The 19793-nt window shown below is 34.6% G+C and overlaps 1 protein-coding gene across 3 annotated transcripts in view; it reads right to left on the bottom strand.

The window, feature by feature from the left end:
• Positions 1-19793, bottom strand: part of NAV3 (neuron navigator 3) — a 385886-nt gene that overhangs the window by 259961 nt on the left and 106132 nt on the right. For all 3 annotated transcript variants that reach the window (XM_028829741.2, XM_028829742.2, XM_077953206.1), the window contains exons 2-3: positions 16656-16773; positions 15953-16005 (exon numbers count right to left, since the gene is read on the bottom strand). In XM_028829741.2, the coding sequence (XP_028685574.2) occupies positions 15953-16005; positions 16656-16773 (171 nt within the window). The remainder of the gene's footprint in view (positions 1-15952; positions 16006-16655; positions 16774-19793) is intronic.

Raw genomic sequence — 19793 nt, 5'->3', positions numbered from 1 at the left:
GCACAGATACATTGAGCCTTGAGGTTTTGGGATTTCATCAAAATAGTTAATCTTATCATAATGCCCTAAAGAAAAACAGTTTTGTTAGAGTAATTCTTCAAATACACTGTTATTTTCTTTATTACAGAAACTAAACAAATGTAATAGAAATTGGTCCATATTTTTAGAATTGAGTAGTTTCTACATACATAATTAATATTAGCATCCTGTAACACTACTGGTTTTTCATGTTCTGTCAAGCAAACCATTTATTTATTCATTCGTCACACATTTATTAAACTTATTTTATGCCTGAAAATGTGCTCTGTGCTACAGACATCAATTTCAAAACACAGCCACGATTTTCATGTATTCTAAAGAGCACTGAATTATTTCAACTACTCACATAAAAAAATGGGACAGAAACTTTTCAAGGCAGAATTTTTCTGATTGTCTATTTTCATAGTTGTGTGTTTATACTGACCCTTACATATTTGCTAAATATGAGCATGTCTGATTGCTAAATTACAAATTGGGTTTCAAATGAGAAAAGGAAGAGTTTCATCATCTTCACATATGAAAACCCAAGACACTTACAAGTATATTTTTAACTACACTTATTATTTTAAACCTGAGAGTTAACATGCGTTCTCGACATATAAACCATAGAGTGTGTATTAGAAATACTGATATTGGCAGGGTGTGGTGGCTCACGCCTGTAATCCCAGCATTTGGGGAGGCCAAGGCAGGCAGACAACCTGAGGTAAGGAGTTTGAAACCAACCTGGCCAACATGGCAAAGTCCATCCCTACTAAAAATACAAAAATTAGCTGGGCATGGTGGCAGTCATCTGTAATCCTGGCTACTCCGAGGAGGCTAAGGCATGAGAATCACTTGAACCTGCAAGACAGAGGTTACAGTGAGCCGAGATCATCCCACTGTGCTCCAGCCAGGGGGACAGAGTGAGACTCTGTCTCAAAAAAAAAACAAAAAAACAAAACAAAACAAAAAAAACACTGATATTTATTAATTTCAGGGATGAATAAACTATTCTAAATATGTAGTGCTTTTAATCAGCACAGCTCTTCATTGAACTCATACATTTTAAGCTATGTGTTTTATTACAGCCAGCCTTTTAGCATTTTTTACTGCAAATATAACCTGTTTCAGGACATGTAATTAGAAGTATCTATCACAATATTAACAAAGTAATATCTTGTCTATTCACATATTTTTACACTTACTTATGGATAGTTAATGAACATTACAGTTTGGTACTAAATATCAAGATATGATTAATAATCTCCTATAGTTTGTGATTAAATCTAAACCATGGCACAACACTTAACACCGAGTAATTAATTCATTCAGCAACTATCAACTGTTTATTATGGTCAAAGAGCTCTGCTCAATGGTGAAGGGATATAAAAATGCATGATAAGATCTTTGCCTTTGTGAGCTTGTAAAATAGCTGAGGAGACAGAAAAGATTCATAAATTGTCATAACGCAAGGCATAACACGATAAATTTCAGAGAATTATAAACGACTCTGTAGAGCAGCGAGGAGAATGGAGTTATCAATTTCCACTACAGATATGGAGAAAGCTTCACAGAAGTGTCATTTAGACTTAAAAAGCTAAGTTAGGCCTGGGTGTGCTGGCTCACGCCTGTAATCCCAGGCCGAAGTGGGTGGATCAACTGAGGTGAGGAGTTTGAGACCAGCCTGGCCAACATGGTGAAACCCCGTCTCTACTAAAAATACAAAAATCAGCCAGGTATGGTGGCATGTGTCTGTAATCCCAGCTACTCTGGAGGCTGAGGCAGGAGATTCGGCTTGAACCTGGGAGGAGGAGGTTGCAGTGAGCCCAGATCACGTAACTGCACTCCAGCCTGAGTGACAGAGTGAGACTCTGTCTCAAAAAAATTAATTAATAAAAACATAAGTTGGATTTTATATAAGGTTAGACAAGCATCAGAAGGAGGAATGGGGCATATTAACCACAGTAACTATAAGGAAAACTGTTCACAAGGATGCTTGAAAATTGATCGCTCCAGTCCTTAACTTCTGCAATTATGCTTATAGGGTTGACTTTGACCTGGGATTTAAAACACCGAGTTTCCCATTGGACTCAAACCCTGCTACAATGTAAAAAGCTAAATAATCATAAACCATATAGCAGGTATAATGCCTCAAAGATTTATTTCTCTCTCCATAAGAAATGCATCCAAGTTAGAACATGGCTAAAGTGCTAGATATTGCTGTTGCCAATCATACATAGAGAATGTCTGGAAAAACATAAACCAATCCTAACTTTGGATATTTCAGGAAGGTAGATTCTTTTGTGACTTGTGCTATTTTTGTGAACTATACTTCTCATTTTTCACATTAAACATGTAATACTAGTGTCATTACATAAATTAAATAAAATTTCAATCAAAAACTAGATAAGATGGTTTAGTTTGAGCAAATGCCAATCCTAACATTGAATACAAGTAATTACATAGAATTTATCCTAAGATTTTAACTAGAAATAATTTTTTTTCTGGAGAGTTAAAGTAAAATACAGTAATATTTTTGCTTTGGTTAAAATTTGCAGGATGTTTGTTTTCCTTCGTTCATTTAAAAATTATTGGTTCCTTGAGATACTTCCAAGCCCTAAAAAATATATAGTTTTATAGGGAAGGGAGATAATTCCAATTTAATGCAATAAATACTATTATCACAGAGACATACGCTCCTAGAAAAGAATGCAGAAGGGTCTTTTTTTTTTTTTTTTTTTTTTTTTTTGAGACAGGGTTTTACTCCCATTGCCCAGGCTGGCATGCAGTAGCACAGTCTCAGCCCACTACAGCCTCCACCCCCTGGGCTCAAACGATCCTCCTGCCTCAGCCTCCTTGCTAACTAGGACTACAGGTGTGCACCACCATGCCCAGTTAATTTTTGTATTTTTAGTAGGGATGTGGTTTCACCCTATTGGCCAGGCTGGTCTTGGACTCCTGACCTCAAGTGATCCACCATTCTCGGACTCTCAAAGTGCTGGGATTACAGGCGTGAGTCACTGCGGCTAGCCAGAAGGTCTATTTCTGATCAGAGGTCAAAAAGACTAGGAAAGGAGAAAGTTATTAGTAACTAAGACCTACCTAACATAGTAACAAAGATATATTATTTTGAAGTTGTCATTACTATACCAATATACAATGATAAAAGTGTTGATCAGAGAACTGAATTGATATGCCCAAGGTCACTCCAAGCCCATGTTCCTAACCCCTACATTTTGCTGCTTTAAGGGAAGCCTGAGTTAGTCCCTGAGAGGTTAGGAAGGGTTTGCTGAAGGAGATGTGGTATGAGGTGAACGCGGGAAGGAGCTATATGTGAACTGGTCACGGTTGAGAAAGAGCATAGGTTGAGGGATCTTTTAAGAGATCAGAATAGCCAGGAATATTTAATTGACTCTCATTTAAGTCTTTCTCCACAACTTCCCATTGTGTACTATTGTGAAACTGCTCAAAAGGTTAGCAGCCTTCAAATCAGTTTGAAGAACATGGGTAGAATGCGTCAGGCAGAAGGGACTCCAGAGCACGAATCCTGAAATCTAGAGAAAGACAGTGGCGGGAGATAAGGCCACAGAAATAAGTAGGGGCTCAATGAGGAACATCCTCCATGCCTTGCTAAGGGTCAGGCTTGATCTTAAAGATCAGAGATCCAAACGTGTGTTTTAATCAAAAAAGGGAAATGATCAGTATTGCAATGAATACATCCTTTTAAATGACCACACAGTACATACATAAATTTATTAACAGATAGTAATAAACATTTCACAAATCAATTTTTACTCATATCTGAAATACTCTCTAATTTTTAAAAAATCCTATTTTAGTATATTTCATTTTTAAATTAAGTTGTAACACACTAACTCAAAAGATACTATGTGAGAAATTTGCAGTTTTAAAAATCCTATCACGCAGGGAAAATGATTTGGAGCTGCTCTATGTTCTCCTCAACCATTCAACAACCAAATACAAGAAGGAAGTTTATACAGAGTCGTAAGCAAGTATGCTATTTACTCCATATACAAAACCCTTTCATCTTCACTGTACGTTTTAGTAAAGTCGATATTATTTTGTTTGTTCACTAGAGGCTCAGAAAGATAGCATAGCTTACATAAGCTTACACAGTTATGAGGAGCAGAGCCAAAACTAAAACTTAAACCTGTCTTTCTGCAATGAGCTTGCTCTTCTGCCTCATTATACTTACTACCACTATAATTTAAACATTCTCACTAAGCTATTCCCAGCCTCTGACTCAGGCTTACTACACAGTTGGAAGATGGCTAGGAAATAGTGCCAGGTACAAAGAAAGTAGGGGATCAAAAAATATTTGGTTGAATGTAAGAATGAACACTGTGTAGTGTAAAGGTAAAGTCGGAAATGGGTATGCAAAAATCCACTTGTTCCACATATTTCATAAGTTCATAAGTTGAACTACTTGTATATTCTCAAATATCCAATGCATTTTATATGTTGGTAGATTAACATACAGAATGGTTGATGTGGCTTCAAGTAAAAGAATACTGGCATCCACCATAAGTTAGAAAAGGAAAGGAATGGATATCCCCTACAGCCTCTGGAAAACATACAGTACTGTTGACACCTTGATTCCAGTCCAGTGATACGGATTTCTGCCCTCCAGTACTGTGAGAAGTTAAATTTCTATTGTTTTAAGGCACCAAATTGGTGGTAATTTGTTACAGAAGCCACAGGAAACTAATACAAGGATCTACTCAGTAAAGCAGTAGAAATCAAAACTTTGGCAAGCCCAAAGATGAGCAGGGATCATTGTGAGCATGCATAATTCCAGGCCTTGTCCTCTGGAAATGTGATTTGTTAAGGGACAAAATTGCTAGGGACAGTGAAGATGAGAGGTACAGTTTAGTTACCCCTGTGTCATTGCAAAGCAATGCCTTGCAGGCTTTCCTTTCCCATCTCAAATGTGTCTGTGTTGCAGAATAGGGAGAGGAATAAGGGATATTAATTGGGTTTTGCTCTTTGATTTCTGTTTGTTTATTTGCTTAGTTGATCCGTGATTAGATACAAGGAGTACGTTTATTAATTAGGTCCTATAGTGTAATTAAAAATTTTGCAGTTAAATAAAACTAGATTTGCATCATGGTATTACAATTTTCACATTGTAAGAAACTGAGAAGTTTTTACTCTCTCAAAGCTTCAGTTTCCTCATCTGTGACATGAGCATGAAAAGAATTCAAGTTCCCACATCAACATATCATGTGAGGATTAAAGATGCTTATAAATAGCTTGGCTCCATACTAGGTATGTGTGGGTGCGAGTGTATACACACACATATATCCACACTAGAAATGGAGAAGGGTATATTCAATTATTTATATGTATAGGTACTCTTCCTAATATGGAGCTAAGCTCTATAAACTCATGTATACTAGAACAGAATTGTGTGTGTATGTGACTAGCTGTATAGACATAGATATGGAAAGTTCCTGAGGATATAATCAGATAAAATCTTTTTCATTTAGTAGGTTCAAAACCCTACTATTCTTATTTAACTTACTTGATAATTGCAGAATTATGAACATCATTTAATATTTTGTATCAGTTATAGGTGATATTAAATCCTCATTATAAACTACAATTGGCAATAGTGTTATAAATATAACTTATTAAAAATTACATCAGTATTCATTGACCTGAAGATACATTCTTTTGTTTTTTAATAAATTTCTGCTTTTAAGTTTGTTCCAGAAAAACAAAACCAAACAAGGGAATTTATTGTTTTATTATAAAGTTATTAAACTCTTCTAAACCTAAAATATGTATGTATATAAAGAGCTAAAGTTACATAAAACAACTTATTATTTGCCAAATTCATAATTTTACCATAAAATTTATAAATCATTATTTGTCTCACAAGACCACTCCCTCTCCCAGTTTCCTGAGAGTTTATATCCCTGCCACAGATAGAAGAAACAAGTGTAATATTGAAGAATAATTCTTATTTATATTGCAAGTTTGGGCATAGGAGAAGGAGAAGGAGGGGAGCCAAATAATTTTTTTTAGAAAGAGCAATCTCAATCAAAATCCAGGAAGTTATTTTGTGGATATCAACAAACTAATTTTAAACTTTATATGAAGAGTCAAAAGACCTAAATTGCCAATAGAATATTGAAGAAGTACAAAATTGGAGGACTGACACAACACAACTTTACAACCTACATGAAGTAAGTCATGTAATCAAGAGAGTAATCAAGACAGTATGGGGTTGGTGAAAAAATGGGAAAATAATGAGTGGAACAGAATAGAGAGCCCAGAAGTAGACCCAGATTAACATAGTCAATTGATATCTGAAGAAGCAGCAAAGGCAATACAATGAAGCAAAGATCACCTTTTCAACAAAGAGTGCTAGATGAGCTGGACATCTACATGCAACAAATATATGAAGAAAAATAGACGCAACACTAAAGACATGATGTGTAATATAAATAATTGATAAGCTGGACTTCATAAAAATTAAAAACTTCTGCCCTGTAAAGCACAGTGTCAAAAGAATGAGAAGACAAACCACAGATTAGCAGAAACATTTACAGAAGACACAGTCATCACCCAAAGTTTACAAAGAACTCTTAAAACTCAACAAGAAAACAAACAACCCAACCTGGTTTTTAAAACTAGAGTCAAAGACCTTAACAGATACCTCACCAAAACAGATATAGTGAGACGTATAAGCATATGAAAAGATGCATATTTCCACAACATATGTCATCAGGGGAATTCAAATTAAAGTTACAATGAGATGCTATTACAAATCTATTAGGATGGCCAAAATCCAGAACACTGACAATACCAAATGCTAGTGAGGATGTGGAGCAGCAGGAATTCTCACTCATTGCTGGTGGGAATGCAAAATAAAACACTTTGGAAGACAGTTTGGTGGTTTCTTACAAAACTAAACAAATGTCATATGATCCATCAATCACACTTATTAGTATTTACCCAAAGGAGTTGAAAACTTAAGTTCACACAAGAATCTACCCATGGAAATGTATAGTAGTTTTCTTCATAATTGCCAAAACTTGGAATCAACTAAGATGTTCTTCAGTAGCAGAATGGATAAACTGTGGTACATTCAGACAATGGAATACTATTCAGCACTTAAAAGAAACGAGCTATCAAGCCATGAAAAGACATGAAGGAACCTTAAATCCACATTACTAAGTGAAAGAAGCCAACCTGAAAAGACTACATTCTGTATGACTCCAATAATGTAACAGCCTCTATAGAATAGGCAAAACCATAGGGACAGTAAAACAATCACTGGCTCCCAGGGGTTGGAGCACAGAGGATGTGTAGGGCAGTAAAACTACTCTGTATGACACTATAATGGTAGACATATGTCATTATACATTTGTCTAATGTACAATACCAAGAGTAAACTTTAATGTGAATCATGGATTCTGGGAGATACCAATGTTTCAATATATGTTTATTAATTATAATAAATACACTACTCTGTTGGGTGATGATGATATGGGGGGGCTATGCATGTGTGAGGAAAAGGGGTAGATGGGAAATCTGTACTTTTCTCTTAATTTTGCTGTGAACTTAAATTTGCTCTAAAAAAGTAGTTTTTAAAAAAATGAAGAGGAGGAGGAAGTGGAGGAGGAGGAGGAGAAGGAAAAAAGAAAGAGCTGAAGATCCAGACCCGAATTCCAGACCTTATTTTGTTAAATTTATTTGTTAGCAAGTCGAAAGACAATCTGGCCTAGACTAAACAGACTAAATAGAGTCCAAACCATAATTCTTCTACTTACTAAATAAAGGACACAGATTGCCTCAATGAGACACAGTTGTATTATAGGTTTACTGTGATGGCTAAATGAAAAGTATAAGCAAAACATCTAGCACAGCACTAGGTATATACCACTGATGTTCAATAAATAAGTGATAATAACATCGTTGAACTATCAGATCTTTCTCTGAAGTTGTATGTTTCTATGTAATGATTTCCCAGTATTTCTTGTTTGAAATATGGCTAATACAAGTCAGGTGGGAAATATGATTTTTCAAAGTATAACAAGGAATGTCAATATTTTTTCTATGTCTATCCACACAATTCAGTTTAACTGAAATCGTATTAAAATAATTTAAATATAACTTCATGAAACAACTAGCTTTGGCACTTCTACTAAATTTCAAAATACTTATCTAATCAAAGATAAATTTTGCATACAATTGCACTGAGGTTAAATGAACAAGATTTTCCCTATTTTATTTACTCCTTTTTCTTATTATTGAAATAATAGTAAATATATAAACTATCACAGATTTTTTCAGATAGGAGTATTACAATTCATACTGAAAATAGCTGCATATCTTAATATTTTGCTTCCTAAAATAAGATTGTTAAAATTGTCCTACTGTTAAATATTTTTCCACTGATTATTGTAAGTGATAATTTTATTAAGTTTGGCAGTGGGGGGGGGGGGCAATTGAGAAAGATGGACCAATAAGTTTCTTAAAAATACCAACTATTAAATGTAAAAAGTTAAAATTATAAAAGGATTCTTATATATATCTTCAAATACAATGATTGTATTTTGTGTTTACAGTAAAACTGGGCTGCCAATAAAAAACAATTTGTAGAATTTTAAGTACAAAAAATCAGGATAAAGAATATGCCAGTTATTTATTAAAGTGGTCAGTATTCAAAGATATAGCAGAAACATCAACTACATTTTGCAATGGTTATATATGCATATATAAATTTTAATGTCCTTAAAAATTATATCTTCTCTTCAAAAACAAAGAAAAACTCTGTAATTCAAACCAAGTTACTTTATTCCAATTTCTATTTATCATATTAATTACACAAACAAGTATAAATATTGACAACAATGAGAACAACATTTAAGCTATTTATTCTATAATATAAAGTTAATACAACAAGGTGTTCTTGTATTTTTAACTTCTATTTAATTTCTAAATGGCAGACCAAAGAATTCCCGCAACAAAATGATTTCACATTGCTGTTTTTCTTTGTAAATTAGACTTACTAAAACCGAAGAGAAATCATCCTCTTTGGCATTTTTTTTTTAAATCAAGGTAGCAAATCAGAGTTCCAATTGACTTTAGAGTTATCTGTCCAATTTCCTCATTGCAGAAATGAGCAGAGGCCCTGAGCATTTACTGAATGCCTTTTCCTGGGTCACATATACAAAATTAGAATTCCAGTGACCTTTGTCCTTTTAACAAAACACACTGCCTCTTAATGCCTCTATGTTATGTCAATTACTTCATTTGAACTTGACTAATGTGTGGAGCAACCTCTAGAGACAAGCAGATTTAAAAATCATTTAGGCAATATTCTAATAACTGAAATATAAATTCCCTAATACTAGTAGTTTATACACATTTTTGCAAAGTTTGAATCTGTATAAAAATAATGAAATCATTAAGAAAAATACAAAGTAAAGATTTTCAGTTAGTATTTCTTTACAGATCAGAGTTCTATTTGTAGTAAAGCATTTGTCTTCATTAAGCTATCTTTTTCTAGCCATTCCAGAAGATGAATATTTTCAAAGTCAAGGGATCATGTGACTGGACTAACTTAGCAATATTCCACTCCTCTGAGTCATAGTGCTACAATTTTGCAGTGTGCCATATATAAGATTTTATTAAACCTTTAAGAGCATTCCAGTATTTTATCTCTTCCCTATTTGGTTAAGAACCTCATCTTCTTATCTTACCTAAAAAACAAACAAACAAAAAATCCTTTAAAAGAAGAGTGATTACAAGCAGTAGCTGAAAAAAATAAAACTTTAAAGGACAGGCTATTGATAAAAGCTTGGGCTTTTTTTACTATTCAGAATAGTTTCACTTTCCAGATAAATATAAACATTAGAAATAGGATCAAGAAATCTCTATCCCAAATGGGCTTAAAGATGTGAATTCCATAACAGTAATGATTCTGGGAGCCATAACCCTATGAGACGTGGAATCCGATAGGCAGGAAATACTTAAATCTAATTTTCCAGCTACTAGGAGTTAAAAAGGAATAAGGAGCCAAAAATATTCATATCAGCAAATTGTAAACAATATATATGTTATACTAAAAACTTAGGTTGAAGTTTGTGACTGGAAAACAATTGAGCTATTATGGTAAAATAGAGCCAAGAAAGAGGAAGGACAAGCTGTGAACTACACTTGCCAGATCCTTAGCTGTCTTACTTGGTTTGCAATTATTTCACATAATCAGATGTCCTCATTCTTCTGTGCATTTGTGAAGATCCTTAAATATAATGGTCTATTTAAAATTGTTTTTAAAAATGTCTTTGAAACAACTTTTACCCTACATGTCTAACATTTTTGTCTAAGAAACTTGCACTTGTGTCTCTGCATTCTAAGTAAATGTTGGGCATATTTTTGCTATTTTTAATTTGCTGGGCATTTGGGACATTCCTGGTATTTATAGTTTACTAATTTATTTCCTCATGTAAGCTCACCAAAGTTGGGATGTGCAATATATATTTTGAATCTTGATACCGCCCACCTAGGAATTACTGAACAGGTGCCATCCACATTAGTAACTTATCTTTGGATGAGGTTAAATTTAGTGTTGAGTAAGCTCCAACAAACTAAGTTCTGTTTTCCAGGACCAGTTTAGTCTCAAGCTCATCAAAGGAAAATAACCATGACTTCGAAACTTAAGATAAATATGAACCACAATATCTCAGTAATTATACTAATAAACTGCTAAAAGGACACATTCATACTTTTTAAAATATGTGCTCTTTAGACTATGCTATTCAAAAGAATTATTGTAGGGATTATATATACATGCATTATATATATATATATCTCCACACACACACACACATATTATATAGAGAGAGTTAAATTTTCTCCCTAAGTTGCGCACGCGCGCGCACACACACACACACATACACACACACGTGGTGAATTTTTCTTTATTATAAGGTAACCATGGCCAGCTGTGGTGGCTCATGCCTGTAATACCAGTACTTTGGGAGGCCGAGACAGGTGGCTCACCTGAGGTCAGGAGTTCGAAACCACCCTGGCCAACATGGTGAAACCCTGTCCCTATTAAAAATACAAAAAAAAAAAAAAAAATTAGCCAGGCATGTTGGTGGGCGCCTGTAATCCCAGTTACTCAGGAGGCTGAGGCAAGGAGAATCGCTTGAACCCAGGAGGCGGAAGTCGCAATAAGCCGAGATCACACCATTGTACTCCAGCTTGGGTGACAGAGCAAGACTCCATCTCAAAAAATAATAATAATAAATAAATAAAGTAACCATTAAACCATTAGAAAATCACATGAAAAGAAAGTACATTCATATTATCTAAAATTCTGAAGTTGTTATATTAATTTAAATTCCTCTAGTTTCTATTTAATATACTTTCTTTCCTACTTTGAAATTATTTACTATATTTGATGTACACAAAATAATACATGTAACACTTATGTAAGTTGTAAAAGCAGAATAATAGAGTGCATTATACCCCACAGAACTAAAGTCCTTCAAATAACTTGCCTCTACTTATGTGTTTCTTCCCTGTCCCATCCATAATCCTTTCAGTGGTAGCTACTATGGAGAGATTTGTGTTTATACAAATATGTTACATACATACTTTTTCAAGTATCAGTATCTTCACCCCGTCATAACCTTTTATGACATGATACAGAAGCAAATGTATCCCCATTGTTTTCCAGCATCAAATTTTCCACACAGACCAAAATTTCCTCCTCTTCTACTTCCTTTAGGACGTCATATAGTCACTTACCACTTCATTTCCCTGGACCCTTTCCTCTCCCTCTACTGCTTCCTCCTTCTCTGCTTACTTCCTGCCTTGCAAAACCTCCCCTCAACTCTGTCTTCTTCTCAAACTATTTATTTATTTTTTCTTCTCTAACAGTGTCTTAACAGGACACTCTTAGAAAAATTATTCATGACTCAATGTATATAGGCACTTCTCAGTTACTTCTTAACACATTATCACTCTACAGAAGATGTTCACATATATGTAATCAATGCCTATCCAATTACCAAAAATAAATACCTCATTCCAGTACACCAGCTATTTAGCTGCATAATATTTGACAGCATGTTACACATTCTGCTCATCTTACTTCACCCTAACTTGCTGGGGTAGTCCAAGTATTAGAGCTTCAACTACAGCATCTTCCCTAAGGATTAGCAGTCCACATCTGTGATTGTGTTCCTCAATGATAGTCTCACTCTCTCAACATTCTTTCCCTTTCCTGACTCCTATACCTCTATCACATGAATATTTATATTTCCTAGAGTGAAAAACCTCAAGTTTCTTCTCCAGTGACTTTATGCAGACCTCCTGTAAGATTCCATTCTTGTCCATGGCTTTAACTATTACCTATTCTTTCAGTATATTCTAACCAATACCCTTTTCTGACCTTCAGAAACACATGTCTAATAGCCTAAAGTTACCTCCAAATTGATGTTTTAATAGATACATCAAGTCCACATGTTGAAAAATGAATTCACTACCTTCCCCCCCTCCACCTTTTTAAGACATTTTTTTCTGCTTCTATAATAATCATCTTGTTTATGGTAATTACTTACCCATTCAAGCTAAAAAATTGGGGCCATTTTAAGCTCCCTGTACTCTCCATCACCCACATTCAACTGGACACCAACATTTACTTACTTTATAATCCCCATGAAGCATCTAGGGTGATCTTTTAAAATATTTATATTAGATCATACCACATCCCAGCTTTAAAAATCTTCCAAAGGCTCTGTGACTGAGTTAGAATACCATAGCAACTCCTTACTTTGGCCCCACACTATCAGGCTTCCTTGTTCCCTTCAAACAACTCTCCTTGTGCCTAATCCACGGTTCTCTTCTATCTGTTTGTGGAATGCACCAAACTTATTCCACTCTCAGTCTTTTTGTTCTTGCCTATGTAACTGTTGCTGTTATTTATCTAAACATTTGCTCCTCCAGTTCTCAAGTGTAGTTCATTCAAATGTCGTTATACCTTGTACTCAGTGCTCAGTAAATATTGATTACATGTGAATTATCTGGCTACTATGGAAATTTATCAATACATTGTAGATTCATACGACAAAAGGGATTTTTCTATCCTTAAAGGCTTAAAATGATTCAATAAAGGTTAGCAAGTTTAACATTTAAATAAAAACAATTTGTGATTAAAAATAGTAGCAGACCTAATTTTACTTTATCTTTTGTTATTAACCTCCAACAGCAACCAAAGGCCACAAAAGACCAGGTGTAAGAAAGACGTGGCCAAAGTAGTGCTATGAGTAAGTATACCACTCACTCTTACTAATGTAGCACCTGCCAGTGTTATGCAATCAAGGAGCAGGCAACATCCTGTTTGGAGTAGATACATGAAATTCTTAAGCCTAGTCTTGCTATCATAATTATCTTTCCTTTTTGTTCTTGTCTCAATTAAAGTCTGGAATTTGTATTCACTAATACTGCTTACACAAATTCTTAAGAACAGAGGCAAAAATAATTCAATCAAAAAAGTTACATTTATTTCATATGTATTTTTTCCGAATCAAGATATTGAAGGCATGCCAAATTCAGATTCAAAATTCAACTACATCATAAAGAAATGAGGATCTAAGTCATTCTTAGTCAATATTCAATATGATTCCAACTAATGCTTTTTGGCTGGATAAACTACCTTTTTTATAGCATTTGCATTTCTCAGAGTTTAGTCTTTCTATTTTGTTTTAATCAGAAGTGGAAATATCAACATAACTTGCAAAATATCTGTAACATGATATTTTGCAGTTAACAGGAATAAGAAGTAATAAAAAATAACAGAGTCTGAAACTCAAGAGAATCTTTTCACAGACTTGTAGAGTCTCTAGAAACAGCTTTTTCAGATAAATAGGTAAAAACAGCATCTCTATTAACCATTGTTATGAGCTTTGCAATTTTTTTTCCATCACTGAGCATAAGCTTGCCTGTTTATTGAATTCTCTGTAATCCCAGAATCAAATTGGAATGATAGCCAAGTAGGTGAGAATTTCTAGACTTAAAATGTTTTATATTATTCAACGCCTCCTCATGGTAAAAATAATGAAAGCAAAAGCAACCATGTTGGGTTTAAGAAACATAATTATGGTTTCGGGGGACTGTTGAGCTTTTTAACTGAAAGCCTTGAAAATCTTTTAACAGGTATTGATCTATACATGTGTCCTGTACAAAGTTTGTAGCAATACTATTCTGCATTGCATTTTAGTTTTGTTAATAAAGAATGTTCACATACATACTTCATTGTCACATTCTAATTAAGGTTCATTTTACAGATGAGAAAATGAGGCTCAAAGAAGTTACATATTTTTCTCAACATCACACAGCTTATTACTATATCAAGGTCTAAATGTATTCTGATTTGGCTTGTTCACAGTAAAGCCTCAGAAAACAACTGTAATTAATTCCCACAGAGTCATTTTGTGCCCAAAGTAATTAGATCAGGAAGTTTTCTTAAAACTGAAGGATTGTATAGAAATCCTTTCTTTTACAGTGATTTTTTTCACAACCACATACACAGAGTTCATGACATTATAATAGGTCCTGGGAGTAATTATTTTTTATTTTTTAATTTATTTTATTATTTTATTTTATTTTATTATTTTTATTTATTTATTTATTTATTTTGAGACAGAGTTTTGCTCTTATTGCCCAGGCTAGAGTGCAATGGCGCGATCTCGGCTCACCACAACCTCTGCCTCCCTGGTTCAAGTGATTCTCCTGCCTCAGCCTCCCGAGTAGCTGGGATTACAGGCATGCGCCACCACGCCCAGCTAATTTTGTAATTTTAGTAGAGACGGGGTTTCTCCATGTTGGTCAGGCTGGTCTCGAACTCCTGACTTCAGGTGATCCACCCGCCTTGGCATCCCAAAGTGCTGGAATTACAGGTGTGAGCCACCACACCTGGCCAATTATTTTAAAAATAGACATGATAGTTAATCACTTTTAAAAATAAATTATGTTCATGATTCTGGATTTCAGTTTTCTGACATTAAGTAAAGCAGGTCAGCAGATTTTAAAAGTTGATAGATTTTTTTTATTCCTCCAAGTTTCTGACAACGAAGAACTCATTAAATTCATTTAAAATGCCTATTCTGTGCTGACGAGTTTTGGAGAAAGCTTCCTCTTGTGGATTTTGGCTGTCATTCCTGATTGTATCTGCTTGATGTAACTTTAGTTAAGGCATTTTATATTTCAGGTTTTCCTATAAAACTAAGTCGTGACTTTTTAATTAAGAAATAGATTTTTATCTCTGTAGTTTATTACTCTTTGACTTTATTATAAAACTGTACATTTTTATTAGTTGATAAAGATAAGAGATAGCTGGGAAAGACGCAGATATCCAGGCTGAAAGCTTTCTGGAAGAGACTATGAATCATATCTCAAAATCAGTCACTGCTCACCAAACTTACAGCAACATGCCTTGAGAACTATTTCCAGAAGTGTTGAAGAGTCCATGTGTTTACACTGGACTTTGTTATGAACAAAGAAAATACTATTTATATACTTTAAAATGCACATGGCAAGGCCTGTTCTTTAAGCCAGTTGTTCAGACAAAAATAATCCACTTAAAAGTAGAAATGAAATTTACTACCATTAAGACCAGTGTTAAATTAAATTATACAGAACAGCAGAACAAAAAAAAAAGGCAAGGATCTAATAAGACATCTGGAAATATGTCATGTGTATATAGGAGTCACTTAATGATATTGATGTGCCTAAACTGAACCCACACAAATACATATGAGAGAATGGGATCAAATGGTTTCTTAAGCAGGAAGACATGCAGAAAAAAAAAATAATATCCATTTACAAATGCAATTAATTCTGGAAGTGAAGATCAGCATTATATATTGAGAATAAATATGATTCTTACCATCTGAGACTGACTTCTAGGACATCCATTGATATCTTCAACTTTTTCATTTGCTAAAGCCAAGAGATAAAATAAAAGAGAGAAAAAAAGAACGACATGCTTAAGCAATGAAGTGAAACACACACATGAAAACAGGAAAAAAATACCAAGCAAAAATGCTCCTGCTACATATATTCTGTCTTCCAAGCAGTACACAAGAAGACACACTTGTTAACAGCCGCCAATTCTATATGCACAAATCAGGCAAAAAAAAAAAAAAAAAAAATGAGTGAGAAGGAAGTTGCTGCTAATTCTTTAGCCTGTGCCAAATGACTGCTGACATGAAGCCTTTCACAATTGTCCCTGTTGGATCAGGATACAGTTTCAAGGCATCTCAGAGTGTACGAGTTGCTCCAGCTAACGAAATACACACATGGGAGACATATGGTTTAATGAAGCATTCATTTCTGACAGTTCAATTCAAATGATTCAATAAAGGTTAGCAAGTTTATGTATACAAAGATACAGTTCCAGTTATTTAAAAGTATGGCCAAACTGCCTTTTTCAAACATCCTCACATAAACATTTTAATTAAATCAGGGGAGAGCTCCATGAATCTCAGAGACACATGGACCAGTTCAGTAAGGCGCTCAACTTAAGTTGTGCTTTACCAAACAGATGGCAGCAGAGACTTTTATGCTTTCTTTCAGAAGGAAGGTCTTACCAATAATCTGGATGATTTCTGCTAGGAGTACTCCATCTGCAATGTCTTGTTGCAAGTCCTTGATCAGTCGCTTGTGGCCCGATTTTGCTAGGTAGTGGTTGGCCCAGTCAGTGTAAATCTGTTGAACAGAGAGAAGGAAAAAGTGAGATGGGGTGAGGGAAAAGAGAGACAATAAAATGCTGAAGACAAATGTTGGATTCAAAGGGAAGCTATTCTGGATCACATTCCAGTTTAAGAAGTCATAGCTCTAAAGGAAATAGTTGTAAAGTAATTTTTAAACAGCTCTTTCCCCAACTTATCTCTCGTTTCAAAGGGGATGATTCACTCTCAAAATTAAGGGCTAGTCACTTGTGACAAAGCAAAACTTCCCTCCGGGATGACTACTGAGGAAACTCCCACTGCAAATCAGTTTGGGTTTTCTCTCTCTTTATTGTTTCTATCATTTTGAAAACAATCCTGCCTGTTCATGTAAAAGAAAGCCACCTGGACTGATTTACATAGAAACATTACTATAAAAAATTGTGCTTCTCTGAGAAGACTATTGAATTTGTCATGTGAGATACTGTATGTGTGACAAGATTTTGGCATCATTTTATGAAATAATTACAAATACCTTCCTGTCTAAGATATTTTATTTGGATTGTCATCTTCCATTTAAGCCTCTTGAAATGTGTTTATATGAGAGAATAGAGGCAGCAAATGGAGTTATTACATAGAAATTACAATGCAGAATTCAGACGTGAATTGTAAGGCACAAAATTGAGAATTTGACATAGAATAGAGGTGTCTCTTCAACAGCAGATCATGATATACAAAAATTTTACAAAAATAAAACATTGTTAATCTTTTCAATTAAATAGAATACTTACTAATTTTAAGGGAAAAAATAAACATGAAGATTTCAGCTTCATGGGTGGTACATATGCATATATTAGTGGATTTATTACAAGGCAGACAATGATGTGATGTAACAGAAAAATGAAATACTTGAAATGAGAATAGAAGAAAGAAAATAAGATATATGCTTGTAAAAAGTATTATTAGAAGCACTGGAATTAGAACTGGAAATAAAATAGAACCTGAGCATGAGAAGCGGGGAGAAGGACCTTCCTTGCAGAGGGTATGACATATAGAAAAGCCGACAGGCAAAGAAATCTAGGACACAGCTGTAAAATCTGTAATTGAGGCAGAATGTCTAAAATTAGGGAAAATTAGGCTGAAAAGGTAAGTTGCATTTTATAGTCATGAACACTAAATGCCAAGCATATTAAAAACATTTTAAACATTTCTCACAAAGCAAATTCACATTTAAAAAGTAATAATAATAAATCAGAAGTATAGAAACTAAAAGGTCAAAGTCTCCCCACAACTTTCAACCCTGTCTATTTTTGAATAATTTGGTATGAAGAGTTCTAGAATTGATGTGTCTACACCCCACTTCACACTATACCACAGAACACACACACACACACACACACACACACACATATATACCCATACACACACTAGATGACATTTTTAACCAAATCTGGCTCAAATTTTAAATATTATTTTACAGTTTCAAATTTATATGTAACAATATTTTAACAGCTTCTGTAAGAGCCATTTCATGTATATTCATCTATTGTTAATATTACATTATATATTATATCAATCCCCCAGTTGATAGATACTTAACTTGTTTAAATATGTTTCTATTACATCTAAAGTTGCAAGAGACAGCCTGATATATGTATCTTTCTGAACTCATATGCCAGTATTGTTATATGGCAAAAACCTAGAAATGGGACTGTGAAGCGTTTTGAATGAATCTTGGGTCCAAATATTACAAGATTACAACACAGAAGAAAAAGTGTTCATTTCTATTAGAAAATACAAAGTAGTCCTACTGTCATCAGAAGACTAATACATATCTGGTGGTGATTAAGTTTCCTGAAAGATGTAAACAACTAGAAGCATCCCGTTGCATAAGAAAAATAAACGTGAGAGCAAAATTGCATCTCCTTTTATTAATATCCATGATATCTATGTTGAAGATATTGAAGGGTAAGAAAAATTAGTTGCATAACTGTCTCCTGAATTAGCACACAAATACGTGATTTTTAGGTAGATGCTTTTATTTGGTAATAATTTTACTCAATTAAGATTTGATTGGCCGGGCGCAGTGACTCACGCCTTTAATCCCAGCACTTTGGGAGGCCGAGGTGGGCAGATCACAAGGTCAGGAGATCGAAACCATCCTGGCTAACACGGTGAGACCCCGTCTCTACTAAAAATACAAAAAAAAATTAGCCAGGCGTGGTGGCGGGCGCCTGTAGTCCCAACTACTTGGGAGGCGGAGGCAGCAGAATGACATGAACCCAGCAGGCAGAGCTTGCAGTGAGCCGAGACAGCGACACTACACTCCATCCTGGGCCACAGTGCGAGACTCTGTCTCAAAAAAAAAACAAAAAAAAAAACCAGATTTGATTATATTTGTATGATCATACATTTTTTGTACGGATTTTATACTGTTCAGAATTTAAAACATTGAGCATATTCTCCTTCTTTACACATCCTTTTAATGATAGAATTGTTTTGGCCTTCTAGTGGAAACTTCAGGTTGAGTCCGTGAGTTGTGTTGATCTCTCCATAGGCAAAGAGTGGGGCCATGGGTTGAAAAAGGATTCACAAGGGTGACAAGAATGAGTTCTGGAGTCAGACAGATCTGACCTGAGACCACTTACTTCCAGTGGGACCCTGGACAAGTAACTTAACCTTCAGATTCTTCTTGTTTAAAAAAAAAAAAAAGTAAAACAAGGAGAATGATAATACTTACATTATAGGATTGTGCCAGGACTAAATAAGATAGCACTTGTAAAGCATCTGTCGCAAAGCTAGTCATGAAAAAACATGCTTGCTATTATTATCATCACATGGCATCTAGTTTTATTTTGCTGTGATAGCTTTCCAACAAATACTTATTAAAGTTATAATTTCACAAAGGTTAAAAAAAATTGAGAGGGCAGGCATCAGAAGACTAAAGAAATTGTACTAATTGCTTCTGACACTACTTCTATCACTAACTCTTCCTGCCTTCCAATTCACAGGTGTCATGAATCTGTCTGCATCTGAACTCAGGGAAATCTAAGTAAAAGA

The sequence above is a fragment of the Macaca mulatta genome, chromosome 11 (assembly GCF_049350105.2).
Source record: "Macaca mulatta isolate MMU2019108-1 chromosome 11, T2T-MMU8v2.0, whole genome shotgun sequence".
In the NCBI taxonomy this organism is placed as follows: Eukaryota; Metazoa; Chordata; class Mammalia; order Primates; family Cercopithecidae; genus Macaca; species Macaca mulatta.
Note: the sequence above shows the minus strand (reverse complement) of the source record. Positions and strands in the feature narration are given on the sequence as shown.